The sequence below is a fragment of the Podarcis pityusensis genome (assembly GCF_964106645.2).
Source record: "Podarcis pityusensis genome assembly, chromosome: 6".
Lineage (NCBI taxonomy): Eukaryota > Metazoa > Chordata > Lepidosauria > Squamata > Lacertidae > Podarcis > Podarcis pityusensis.
In genome coordinates this window covers 30,552,964-30,565,610 of record NC_138030.1, presented here as the reverse complement: position 1 = coordinate 30,565,610, position 12,647 = coordinate 30,552,964, and the positions used below count along the sequence as shown (strand labels likewise).

The window sequence follows — 12,647 nt, the reverse complement described above, 5'->3', positions numbered from 1 at the left end:
TCTAAAGCTGGGGAGTTAAGAATTTTAGGTGTTAGTACAGGGTCTGCTGGTGTTTGGGGTTTTTTAAACTCCATCCTCTTCTTTCTTCTTTCCTATCTTTTGGGTCTCAACCGTTCTGCTTCTCAAGCTCTTTTGGCTCTCTGATCGCCCTTCAGTACATAGCGCTAATTGTCCTTGGGCCTTCTGTGAAGTTCCCCCAAAGTGTGCAATGGGGAACCTGTGGAGTGTGGACCTTCATATGTTGTTTGAATACAACTACTGCCATCCCTGAACATTGGCCGTGCTGCTGGGACTGATGGGGTTGGAGTCAAACAATATCTATAGGACCATAGGTTCCCTATTACATCCATGTTACGTGTTTGAAGAGGTTGCCAAGGAAGCAAGATGACACACAATATTTCAGTACATTATTAAATTCTCCATTAGGCTATAATTACTGATGTTTGGATTTTGGATGTTAGGGAACAAATTAACAGTGGCTGTGTTTGGACGATAATACCATGGCTCAATATGCACAGACCTTCTTGCCCCTGTACTTAGCCCCATGGCTCCCATTCTTGGTGTACCACAGTGAGCCAGGAAGTGCTCAATTGATCATAGTTGCCTGTTTCATATGAAATGGGAAACATTGCCTAGTTTGGAATGAGGTGGTATTCTAGACTAACTTCAAAATACAGTTTTAGGTTCCTGGCTTATTTGAAATCTGCTAATGACCATTTCCTATTTCAGCCAAAACAGGCAACTATGTTCAGTTAACTTAATGTGGTACAGCAAGAGTGGGTGCCATGGGGACCAAACTACAGCACACTGAGAGACTGGACTACATGCATGTGCTTGGTCACTTCTAAGCTTAGCTAATAAAGATGAATTATGTTTCTATTTCTGCCTATTTCTAAAGTTGAATTAATGTGTAGTGTACAAACTTTAAAGTGAAGAAAAATCTGTTGGCATCCAATAGATCTTGTCTGCTTACACAAGTAGTACACCAATTGGGCATGGAGGGAAATAATTCCCTCCCTGCTTGCTGCAATGCCCCCTAAATTGGGTTTAAAGAGTCCCCCAACCCTTCAGAACAGATTTAGGTATGTGTGGTACTGCAGGGGGGGAGTATTGATACTTGCCTGCCTCCCTATTCTGCTGGTGTTTTCTTTCTGTCAGCCGACAGTTACAGTAAAACCTGTATAATAATTAGCCTAACAGTAAGAAGGGTATAAAAATAGAATGACACCAGGGGGGAAATGCAACAGAGAAGAGATGAGCTTATATTAAAGGAGGACAAGAGGATGCTTGCTGAGAGGAGAGAATTTCATGCATCAAGGGCCAGGGGAGTGAAAGAGATGTCATCTGCACAGGAAATGGCACAAGGAAATGAAGGTTTAATAATAATAATATCATTTCATGAATGAAGGGAGAAAGGAAAAAGTAACTAAGACAGATAAGGGGTAAGAGCAGGAAAATACTTGTAAATTGAAACTTAATTGGGTCAGTAAAGGAAGACCGTGAAGAGAAGCATTGCATGTCATGCTAAGCCAAATACTGGTAAAGCATAAACCTAGTGGTTCCCACAGGGCAGATTCTGGCCGCTTTGCTCCTTTCCAGTCATTTCACTGCTGTGCAGTGCTGTGCTAAGCCATAGTGTGGCTTATCGTGTCATCTGAAGGTTAAGCTCCCTCCAGACTAACCATGAACTATAACCAAGGTTTGTCCTATGGCTTAGCCGATTTATAATTAGCATATTTAAAGGACTACGTGTTCTAATGATCCCACCCACTTATTGAGGTCCCTGGGGAGGTCCTGTTCTGTGTTCCACAATTGTGGCTGGGAAGTGCAGTTGGGAATGTGGAACAATGCCTTCTCAGTTGTAGCAACCAGACTCTGGAACTTCCTCCTTCCCCTATTAATTTTTCATCACTATTTTCTGTCCTTTAATATGTCCTTTAGTTGCCCCTCCTGTATTTGGTAGTTTTGATGCGGCTGACTTTTTCTGTGGCTGATTTTGCTTCATTCTGTGCTGCTCAAAATTTTATCTTGTCTGTCTTTTCTTAATAAAGCAACATGGTTTTTGAAAATTCTGCTACTTTGTTTTATTGTATGCTATTTTGAGGATACCTTAAACAGAAAAGCAGTTTTAAAACTTCAGTTTACACAGAGCAAAAACCAGATTGGGAAGTGTCAAAAGGGGAATTGGAGAAACACAGCTGAGGCATTGGTTGTTGAAGTGTAGGAATGAAAGAGAGAACAGAAAAAGAATAACAGTTCTAGGGAGGAGGAGGATTCAGAAGGCTTTTTAAAGTATCAGGGGAAATAGCATAGCGTATATAAAAGCAAAGGGAACAACACCAGAAGAGAGAAAGAAATGGAGAAAAGGACAGGAAGGCGGGGACAGAACAAGAGATATACTGGATAAAGTAAAGAGGTAGTGGTGGGATTAACTAAAGAAGAATGTTGTCAGAAGCAGAATATAGAGAATAGCAAAAGGAGGATGAAGATTCGGCAAGAGTGACAGAGAATTATATCAGAATATTGCAACCCAACGAAGAAGAGCATAGTTAAAGAGAGCACTTTTACTGATAAAAATAAGGCAAGATGAATAATATTGCTTAGAATTAAAGCATGTGAGCAGAATGAACGCATGAATTCATAATGAGTGGAGTTACTGAGATTTGCAGAGATGTTCAGCAGCTTTGATGTAGGAATAAAAATAAGATAAAAAGGGAGACTGCTAAAGCAGAATATTAGTTGTATGACGGAAACCAGAGCAAAATAGTCTAATGTGTGACCATTCAGAACACAAAATACACAACTGCAGAATAAGGAGATTGCAAGAGAAAAGACTGATGAGTTCCCACAGATATCCAAGTGTAGAAAATGAAGTTCTCAAAGGGTTCAGAAACTTTTGGACATGTCCAACACTGCAGTTCTGCTAGTGCAGCAAACTTCTGCTTGTGCAGCAGAACTTTCCCCACTCCCCAACTCTCAAATCCACTTCAGACAGCTGGAGCACTCTCTGGAGCATATTTTTAGGATGCACAGGGGGAGGAAGAGGAAAACGTGTTGCATTAGTGCACAGGAAAAATTAAATGGAAGTAATTAAAGCAAACAAAATGATTTGAGAGAGGAAAACGAGCAGAATGAAGACTAACAATCAATTCATTTCTTCATATTGCAAGATCTAAGACTGGGTGATGAACCTTTTTTGGTCCAAGGGTCACATTTCCTCATTGTCACACCCTCCACTCAGGGCTGTTTAGACCAAACATGGCATGATCACACTGCATATCCTCTGCCTTCTTGCAGCTCAGCTGATCTGTGAAGATCAACAGAGGAGCATGGAGTATTTTATTTCCCATTGTGGTGCTCAGCTGGGCGGAGAGGTTTAAACCACTCTGCCCTGCCCAGCACTGTGATGCTACGCTCCAGCTCCCAGCCCAGTTTACCATTGGTAATGATGCTGAACAAAGCTCCTTTCCTCTAGCCACCATTGGTCTGAGCAGATTGGAGTTCTTAGGAAATGTCTGAGCACTCTATACAGTTTATGGAGCACTTGGCTCAATGGTGGCTGGTGGAGTGGCATTTCATTCTGTGCCACTGGTAAACTGACTTGGGGTCTAGCAGACATTAAAAACAAACGACTAGGCAGGCTGTAGTCTTGTTTTGCCAACGCAAAATAAATTGGTGTATAGAAGAGTGGGTGAAAGCAAAAGAACTTGTGTGAGGAAGGGCTGAACAAGATTCAGAATGTGAGTCAATATGGATATTGAAGTTGCTAAGAATAAGAGTGGGAGTGGAGAAGAATGAGGCAACTGTAGACTCAAGGATCACAGTAGCTGGCTTCAAAGAGAGAAGGTGATGACAGGCTTAGCTCTCCTGTCTACAACTGACTCCTCGCATCTGAGAAATGCATATGAAAACCAAAAGAAGTGGTTGCAAGTAGGACAGCAAGTACAAAGCAGAAGAAACTTTTTTTAAACCCCCCCCCCCAGTAAATGTCTTAATTTCCTCCCCCACCCTGGACCAAATGAATATTCTTGCTCTAAGTCTACTCCTGCTCCTTAGTGATCCTCTGGATGTGGGACTGCTCTCTCCTTGTCAGAAGGCGGCATTTTATACTTCATTATCCTGAACTAGTTGGAATGTCTACCATCCTAATGTACAGTCCTTCTGACAGAGAAGTGACAAGCATATGACCGTTTCCTATTCTTCCACACAGGAAATTTCTGGCTGTAAGCCATTTTCTTGTCCAGGAAATAAAAGTTGATTCCTTAGGAAGTGTGTGGGAGTGGAGGATATCCTTCTGAATGTATCAGCTTTGTTCTGAGTACAGTACTTTCTCTGTTTGTGACAAAGGTGAAAGAATATATTTGTGGGAGGAGGTTATACTGCAAAAGGATTTTAGTTCAGCTTCCCCCCGCCCCTTTGGATAAATGTTATTTATATACATCTCCCAATTTTATGGCAGTCCTGTTTGAAAGGCCACTTTCTGCCAACTCTTTCCTTTTGGTGCTGAGTGGAAGATAGACATCTATTCAAAAGAGGAAGAAAATCTATTTCACTACTGCAGATTTTTCTTTTAGACTTGTAGGGGAAGTAGTACCTCTGATATGTTTCCTTCTCTAATATACATGGCCAAGCATAGTGAGCAGGCTTAGATACATTTGGGATTAGGGGCTGGCAGATCAGAAGATGCAAGTTCCAAGGATTCCTGAGTTCTGCCAGTTCCATTTTTAGAAGTTAACCAGTTTTATGTCAACATAGTGACTGGCACTGAAGGGACACAGCTTATTAGTAGTTTTTGAGACAGGCTTTCTTAATGTGGCAAGTATACACACTACTTAACTACCAGAATCACAGAGGTATCCTTTTGCATAAGCACATGAAATGCAAGATGACTAGTTGAGCTGTTTGTGAAGTTCCAGGTATATAACCTACTGTAATACATTTGGTCACTCTGCTACATTTTCCATGGATACGATGCATCATTCATGAGGTTCTGCTGATCATTGCATAGACCATGTCTAGCATAGTGTAGGCCACGGGTCCTCAAACTTTTTAAACAAAGGGCCGGTTCACTGTCCCTCAGACACTGTTGGGGGCCGGACTATAGTTTGAAAAAAATATGAACGAATTCCTATGCACACTGCACATATTTTATTTGTAGTGCACAAAAAACAGGAAAAATGCAATATTTAAAAGGAAGAATGATTTTAATCAACATAAACTTATAAAAATTAAAAAACAATTTTATTTTATTTTTTGACTGCATCAGACCAACACAGCTACCTACTTGAATCATAAACTTATAAGTATTTCAATGGGAAGTATGGGTCTGTTTTTGGCTAATGAGATGGTCAATATCCGGTTCCATATTTGTCACTGCTAGTCGTAGCAAGTGATGCAAGTGTTCATCAGTTAGTCTGGATCTGGTTGGAGATTTCAGATGTTTCATTTGGGAAAAAATCTGTTCACAGACATAGGTGCTGCCAAAGATGGTTGCAATTTTGAGTGCATGGTTCCTGAGATTAAGAAATGTCTCAGAGGGGAGAGATGCATTGAAATTATTAAGGCTGCTTGATTTGATTGTGTCTCATTGGGAGTTGCAAGGAATAAATGCGGAGGGCGAAAACCACAGACCTTGATCTTTGAGAGAAAAAATGTGGGATGGAAATTCAGTAACTGCTCAGTCCCGCTTTGGGGGGCAGGATTCGGATGAACCCATACCCATTTTTTTTCAAAGCCTGCCTCCGCCTGGGCTCCTCTTGGATGGCAGGCAGACGTTTACTCGTGAGCAACCTGATGCCGAGAGGGGATTCCTCGCAAGCAAACACGCCTTGGATCACAGCCCAGCCCCCGAGCACTTTTCCCAGGACAAAAACTCGCTAGGATGATGGTGGCCGTCTTTTTCCTTGGACATAATCTCCAGCGGCCCCAAGGGGGGCTTCCTCATGAGTAAGCGCCGGAGCCCTGCGTTCCTTGTGAGTGACCTTCTTCCCCCTCCGTGCGTAGCTCACCATCAGTGTGGAGGCCACCGCAGGTGCAGGAGACAGAGGGCGAGCTGCCTGGAGGAGGCGGTGGCTGGAGCCACTGAGCTGGACTGCAAGGACAACAGTGGCTGGCGCTGGATCGGGTGGCATGCTATGGCGGAGGGGGTGATGGAGCACAGGGCGCAAGCAAGCAGCATGGTGGCTGGGGATCGAGGGAGGCGGACACATGTGGGGAGAGACAGGCTGGAAGGCAAGGCCAGGAGGGGGAAAATCCTGACCCGCCTCTTTCCCTCTCGCCTGCTCTGCTTAAAGGCACCATGGTGCAAGCTCTCCAAAGCGCGTTGAGTCTCCTCAACAGCTTCGCGGCAGGTTCTGCAATGGTTGGGCGGGCCGGATTTAGGACCCTGGCGGGCCATAGTTTGAGGACCCCTGGTGTACGCATTATAGCTTTTATATGCAGCACTCTATTAGAAACAATGTGCCTTTATTCCAGCATTGTCTGTATACAGCAAATTCACTGCCATATTATCCCATTTTAATATCTTTCCTGAACTATTAACTAGTGTTTCTTCTAAGGCTTAAAGCCAAAACAAAGCAGCTCTTTATTTATTTATGGCATTTATATACCACACCTCATAAATATTCCAGGGTGGTTTACAATGCACTTCTATATCTACATTATACTAAAATTTCTATTTCATTTTCCCAGTCCAGTGGAGATGGCTTAAAGGGGCTAACGGTATATAGCAAACCACATCAAAAGCAAAAATAACCACAACCCTCTCAACTGAAATACTCAAATAACATATGTAGAGTGAAAACAGCACAAAAGAGCCTTCATTCATGTCTCAATATGGCAGCAACTGGATCTTCCCATATAGTCTCTCTGAAGTTACCATACTTCACTGTGGGCAACTAAACTGGGTGCACCTTCTAGCCTTTGAGAAGGGTTTACTTGTATAGACCTTTGTGGCTAGAAGGCGGAAACCCAGGGCAGCAGCAAGGGGGAGAAGAACCAAGGTAAATGTGGCAGGTCATGTGCAACTGCCTCCCCAAGTGCAATACTGACTTAACATACAGAATGAAGTCTCCTAACCCATGCCTGCTCCTTAGCATGCACTTATTTTGTGTGGGGTGCTTGGAGTTGCCTCCCTGGGATACATGGTGCGCTGCTGTCTCTTTGAGGTTCAACTTCTTCCTTTTTCTGTGCTCCCTCTCCTGAATATTTTTCAGTAAGGTGAAGCTAAAATGTGTGATGAGACCCAATCACCATGGCAAGCTTGTGGAAGTGCATGGCTTTTCTGCACGGAAGAGGTTTCAAGCAGCTTCTGTGTACTAGTCAGTTCATGAGAGGTGGCTCTTTGTTGGTCTGAGCGATAGTTGAGAAAGAAGTGCCAGTACACTCTGACACCACAATAATATTACTGCACTCCAGTGTTGTCAGTTGCATGAGCTGTTTCCAGTGGCCATAATAGGAACCAAAGTTACATTCTGGATAAAAATGGAAAGTAACTATTAAAAGCACATTCTTAAGTGTCAGAGAGGCTTGCTGGTTCTGCTTTCCAGCTAAAGCAAACTGAATGGTAAACCATGGTGAGTGGAAGAGTTATGTCAGCTGATGGAAGTTCAAGGGGTGGCAAAATAACAGCAACTTCTGTACTGCAGGATACGCATCTCCACATGAAAAACTATACGTTTCATTAGGCTAAGGGTTGCACTTCTTAGTGCCAAGTGTTTGCAATATGCTTGGCTATATTTTGTGGAAACAGTGTCCTTTTTAACCAAAGTAATATCAATTAAAATTAATCTTAAGTCTGTTTTCTCCTTTCCCCCCTTCCAGGTACAGTCTACTCTGCAGTATAGAGGCATTATGTACTCAGAGTGGAGGTCCCTACATCTTGTACTTCAAAATGATAAGGGTCACACCAGTGTACTTCACAGCTATCCTGACAATGTGGGGAGAGAAGTGGCAAATGCTGTTGTGCGTCCCCTTGGCCAAGTCTTAAATGCTCCATCAGCAGCTGGCAGTGAGAGTTTACTGAAAACAGACAAAGAAGTGAGTATACAAAACCTGTAGTTCCCTAGTTGAAGTACATATAGTCTCATCATTATAGGCATTTAAGAGGGCTATAAAGACCCATTTGTTTAGAACAACCTTCTCATTTATAGTTTCTATGATGTTCTGGTTTGATTCGGTGCTGAAATAATTTTAAAGCTTTTTTCTTTCTTTTGTAAGACTGTGTGCTGCTTATATGGCTGTGTTTGTTGGTATTTTATTGTTAATTGCACTGTTCTTTTATGGTAGGGATGGGGAACCTGTGGCTTTCCAGAGGTTGCTGGACTACTTTTTGTATCCCTGGCCGTTGGCCATACTGGCTGGTACTGAAGGGAGTCCAACACCATCTGAAGGACCACAGGTTTGCAAGCTGTGCTACATGGCAGTAATTTAGTTAGATGTAGTGCTCATTATGGGATGCGGGTGGTGCTGTGGGTTAAACCACAGAGCCTAGGACTTGCTGATCAGAAGGTCGGCGGTTTGAATCCCCGCGATGGGGTAAGCTCCTGTTGCTCAGACCCTGCTCCTGCTACCTAGCAGTTCTAAAGCACGTCAGAGTGCAAGTAGATAAATAGGTACCGCTCCGGCGGGAAGGTAAACGGCGTTTCCATGCGCTGCTCTGGTTTGCCAGAAGTGGCTTAGTCATGCGGGCCACATGACCCGGAAGCTGTACGCCAGCTCCCTCGGCCAATAAAGCGAGATGAGCACTGCAACCCCAGAGTCGGTCACAACTGGACCTAATGGTCAGGGGTCCCTTTACCTTTACCTAGTGCTCATTATATTTGATATGTTGGAAGTCGTCCTGTGAGGGTTTAAACATAAAAAGTGGCATAAAAGTATATCTGATCAGTAGATTGGCTCAGCAAGCCTGTGTACGAGCACCTTATCTCTCGCACAACACAAAGTGTGATCTTGGCATGAGCAACCTGGCTTGAATGTCAAGGTAACTTAACTGAAGGAAGTCAATGGAATCTACCTGATATTGGGTGATTCTCCCAGCAGACTCCCATCTCATGTTATTTGGGAGAGTCCTACCTTCTTGAGAGGCTCTATGAGGTCCTCAAGTGTATGTGGGGCGAGAGGGTACAGGAAGCTTCCATTTAGACTACAATCCTGTACCCACTTAACTGTGAGCCCCCTTCAGCTGAGTGGGATTTACTCCTGAGTAGACATGTATAAGATCCAAAGTCAGGTGGATCTTAGAATCCAGGCCTACATGCTATGGTATTTCCAGATTTAAAATAATACAGTTGTTAGAGGATGAATTTTCTGTTATCTCTTACTGTGTATCCTTTGTCTATCTCATGTTAACAGTGCTACGCTGTGGTGCCGGTTTTCATTTGGAAGAATCTACCAAATGGGGACACGTTAAAAATATGGTCATGTAACTTTCCACTTCTTCTTCTCTTAGGTAAAATGGACCATGGAGGTAGTTTGTTATGGACTGACCCTCCCTTTAGACGGTGATACTGTAAAGCACTGCGTTGATGTGTACACAGACTGGATTATGGCTCTGGTCTTTCCTAAGGACTCAATTCCTCTACCTGTTATTAAAGAACCAAACCTTTATATTCAGAGCATTCTCAAACATCTACAAAATCTATTTGTACCAAGGTGAGAGCAGTGGAGAGTGAATTATTTCATGTAGGCAACATGATTACAAGCCAAGTTTAATTGTAACCAGCAGACATTTATTTAGAAGTGTAGTTAAAAGAATTGTTGTTGTATTAACATGGAGGGTAAAAGAGCACCATAATCTACTGTTTTGGAGGTTGGATTTTAACACTTGTGTATTTAAGAAAGCATATGTCCATAATTTGCAGCTGCAAAAAAAAAGAGGGGGAAAAAGGATTTGAGAGGGTGCATGCTCTCTCTGGTGAAGATGTCAAAGCTGGAATAAAAAGTTCATTTTGAAATTATCCAAATCTTATATGCGCATATCTCTGTTGCTGGATTTTGTGCTAATTGAAGTTGAAGCTTATTTGTCTTTCCTTTTTGTTTTTGTTAACATTTAAATTTGCTGAGCAACAAAAAAGCAAAATGTATGTCTCTACTGCAGCAGGAATCCACGAACAGAGAAAAGAAAGCTATATGAGAATGTAAAATATTTATTCTAAAAATCTATACCCTACACATTTTGAAGTGGTGGGAACAGTCCCTGAAAAATAGTTGATCAACAACAATATTTTGTTACTCTCAAATATAATGGTCATCTACATTAATTCTTGCTTTGGGTACACTATAAGGCTGGAGGGAAGTGGGTTTTTATAGCCTTTCTGCTTTAAGTATGTGGATTAATCTCTGTCCTGAGCATTAGGCAATTTGAATACCATTGTCATGTGAACAGTATGAATGCACAGATGTACTTGTGGTATGCAGAAGCACAGACCCTGTATTTTCAGTGTCTTCTGTACAGACTGCATGGCAATTGGAATACCTAGGGCTGCCTAGTGGCTTGAACAAGAAGCAGAACAAGAATCTGTTTGCCATTCAGTTTTCCCTGTAGGGAAGGAGTGAATGTCGGGGCAATCCATTGCCTCTTGGCTCCAGTGAAGTCTGGTGGCCACTGGCCACCAAAGAGCAAACAAGCTGCAGGCAGCTTTCATATTGGCATTCAAACATCACAATTCATTTACTTAGATTTTGCTGCCCTTTGGGCTCCACTTCATCTGATGCAATTTACTATATTTGCAATAAGGCTATCTCAACTCAAGCCTGAACAAGCCTAATGCAAACCAACACTCGTGTGTTCTGGCCCACGGGAGTTCAGTAGCTCCTGCCTGTCCTGGACAGTGAAAACAGGAGATTTAGTGTTCTCCTGTTAGGCCTACTATATGGAATTGGTAGTTTGTGTTCAACCTGGTGGATTACAAACTATCCTGGTCTATTGTGAGTTTAGATGTTTTGCAAATCTTTTGAAAATGAGTGGCTTTTCTAAGATTGCGTGAAGATAGTTTAGCTCCAGCTTCATTTTAAAAACAATTCTTATTAGAGGTGCAAAACATCTGTTGTAAGAATGCCTCCAATCTCTTGTCTAATTTATCTTTGGCGGGCGGGGGGGGGGGGGAGTACTCTGTTTATTCAGGCGTAAGTAATTTTTTTCTTCTTCTACAGGCAGGATCAGGGTACCAGTCAGATTAAACTATGTCTTCAAGTTTTGAAAGCTGTCCAGAAATTGGCTCGTGAATCAAGCACTATGTCTAGAGAAACATGGGAGGTTTTATTATTGTTTCTACTACAGATTAATGATATTCTGCTGGCAGCTCCAACAGTGCAAGGTTTGGGTCTTTACCTTTTTCCCCATAACTGTTTATAGTGTGTGGCTCTGGCCTGAGTGTGACAATTTAAGAACCTCATCTTTTTTTCTTTCCCACCATTCAAAATTTAGAGGGACTATTGTCATGAAATGAATGGTGTTGAAATAATTATTGTCCAATTGTCCTGATTCTGTTTAATTTCTTAATTTGGAATTGCTACAGGAATTGAATGATACTTCCATTTCTATTACCATTTGAAGCAGATGCCGCTTTTACTGACATGTTGTTGCTAAGGCCCTTTTACTACCTCTCGTTTATTCATTCAGAGGTGCTCTAGGGCTAGGCAGTGATTTCTAGGCTTCAACACTGTCATGGGGAGTGGAGCTGCCCTCTGGCAAGCAGCCATCTTTTCTTGTAATGGTGAAGCTGAAGTAGCAGGCAGAGCTTGTGCCATCAGCTGTGCAATGGTGATGCAAAAATGGGAGGAAAGATGAAGGTTATTTGCTAGCTTCATAGCCAAGGCACCTGGAGAGCCTTGGCCATTCAGAGTCTAACAAGCAAAAAATCCCTCTTTCTGCTAAGTTGAATGTAGCCTAAAAGCTACTCAAGATGCCTTCAAACAACAGTGCACAGGCCTGGCATACTGCCTCTCTGCCTGCTTTCCCTTGAGAAAAGGCAGAAAGGGCTTGCTGGGAGAGAAGGGGCACAGGGCTTGACAGGCAGGAGGCTGGTGGCTGCAACTTCTGCCTTGTCCAGCAAGAGCCCTAGCACTGAGAAGCTGAGAAACTGCCCTGGCTGTGGATGCATCCACTTCTTACTGTTTTCTAATAAGTTTGCAATCTTTAGACATAAATTAAGGCTGCCATATACTGCATACCAGTGCTGCATTGTTTTGGAATTCATGCATAAATTAAGATAGGATATTTCCCCCCACATCCATTCCCATATTTCATCTGGTTAGATTGTTCTTTCCTGTCTCCCAATTCTTAAATTTGAAATTCTTACATTTTTAAGTGCATGAACATTCTAGAGTGTTCTTGATGTTCTCTATGATAGATCTTTAGCTGTGTTAACATTTGCCATCTAATAATACGTGAATTACTTATTTTAGATTAATATTTAAAAATAGCAATAGGATTTGAGGTAATTATTCTTTTTAATCATGGAAAGTCTACAAACCCAAGATAATTTTAACTTTACTATCCCATTCAAATAATTTTACACTTTGCACATCAGCTTGTTTTGATAAGATCCCCAATATCCGATTGCTGTTTTTCTCCAAGGAATATTTGGAAATTTCTTCTTCAGTGATGATAAAAAGAAACCCCACAGGTAATTTTTTTTTTAAGCCCT

At 42.2% G+C, this 12,647-nt stretch overlaps 1 protein-coding gene across 4 annotated transcripts in view; it reads left to right on the top strand.

Moving 5' to 3' along the window:
- The window catches only part of RALGAPB (Ral GTPase activating protein non-catalytic subunit beta), a 56,700-nt gene that overhangs the window by 3,731 nt on the left and 40,322 nt on the right, over positions 1-12,647 (top strand). For all 4 annotated transcript variants that reach the window (XM_081010365.1, XM_081010364.1, XM_081010367.1 and 1 more), the window contains exons 2-4: positions 7,822-8,037; positions 9,449-9,651; positions 11,152-11,315. In XM_081010365.1, coding sequence (XP_080866491.1) covers positions 7,852-8,037; positions 9,449-9,651; positions 11,152-11,315 — 553 coding nt within the window. In that variant the 5' untranslated portion in view covers positions 7,822-7,851. The remainder of the gene's footprint in view (positions 1-7,821; positions 8,038-9,448; positions 9,652-11,151; positions 11,316-12,647) is intronic.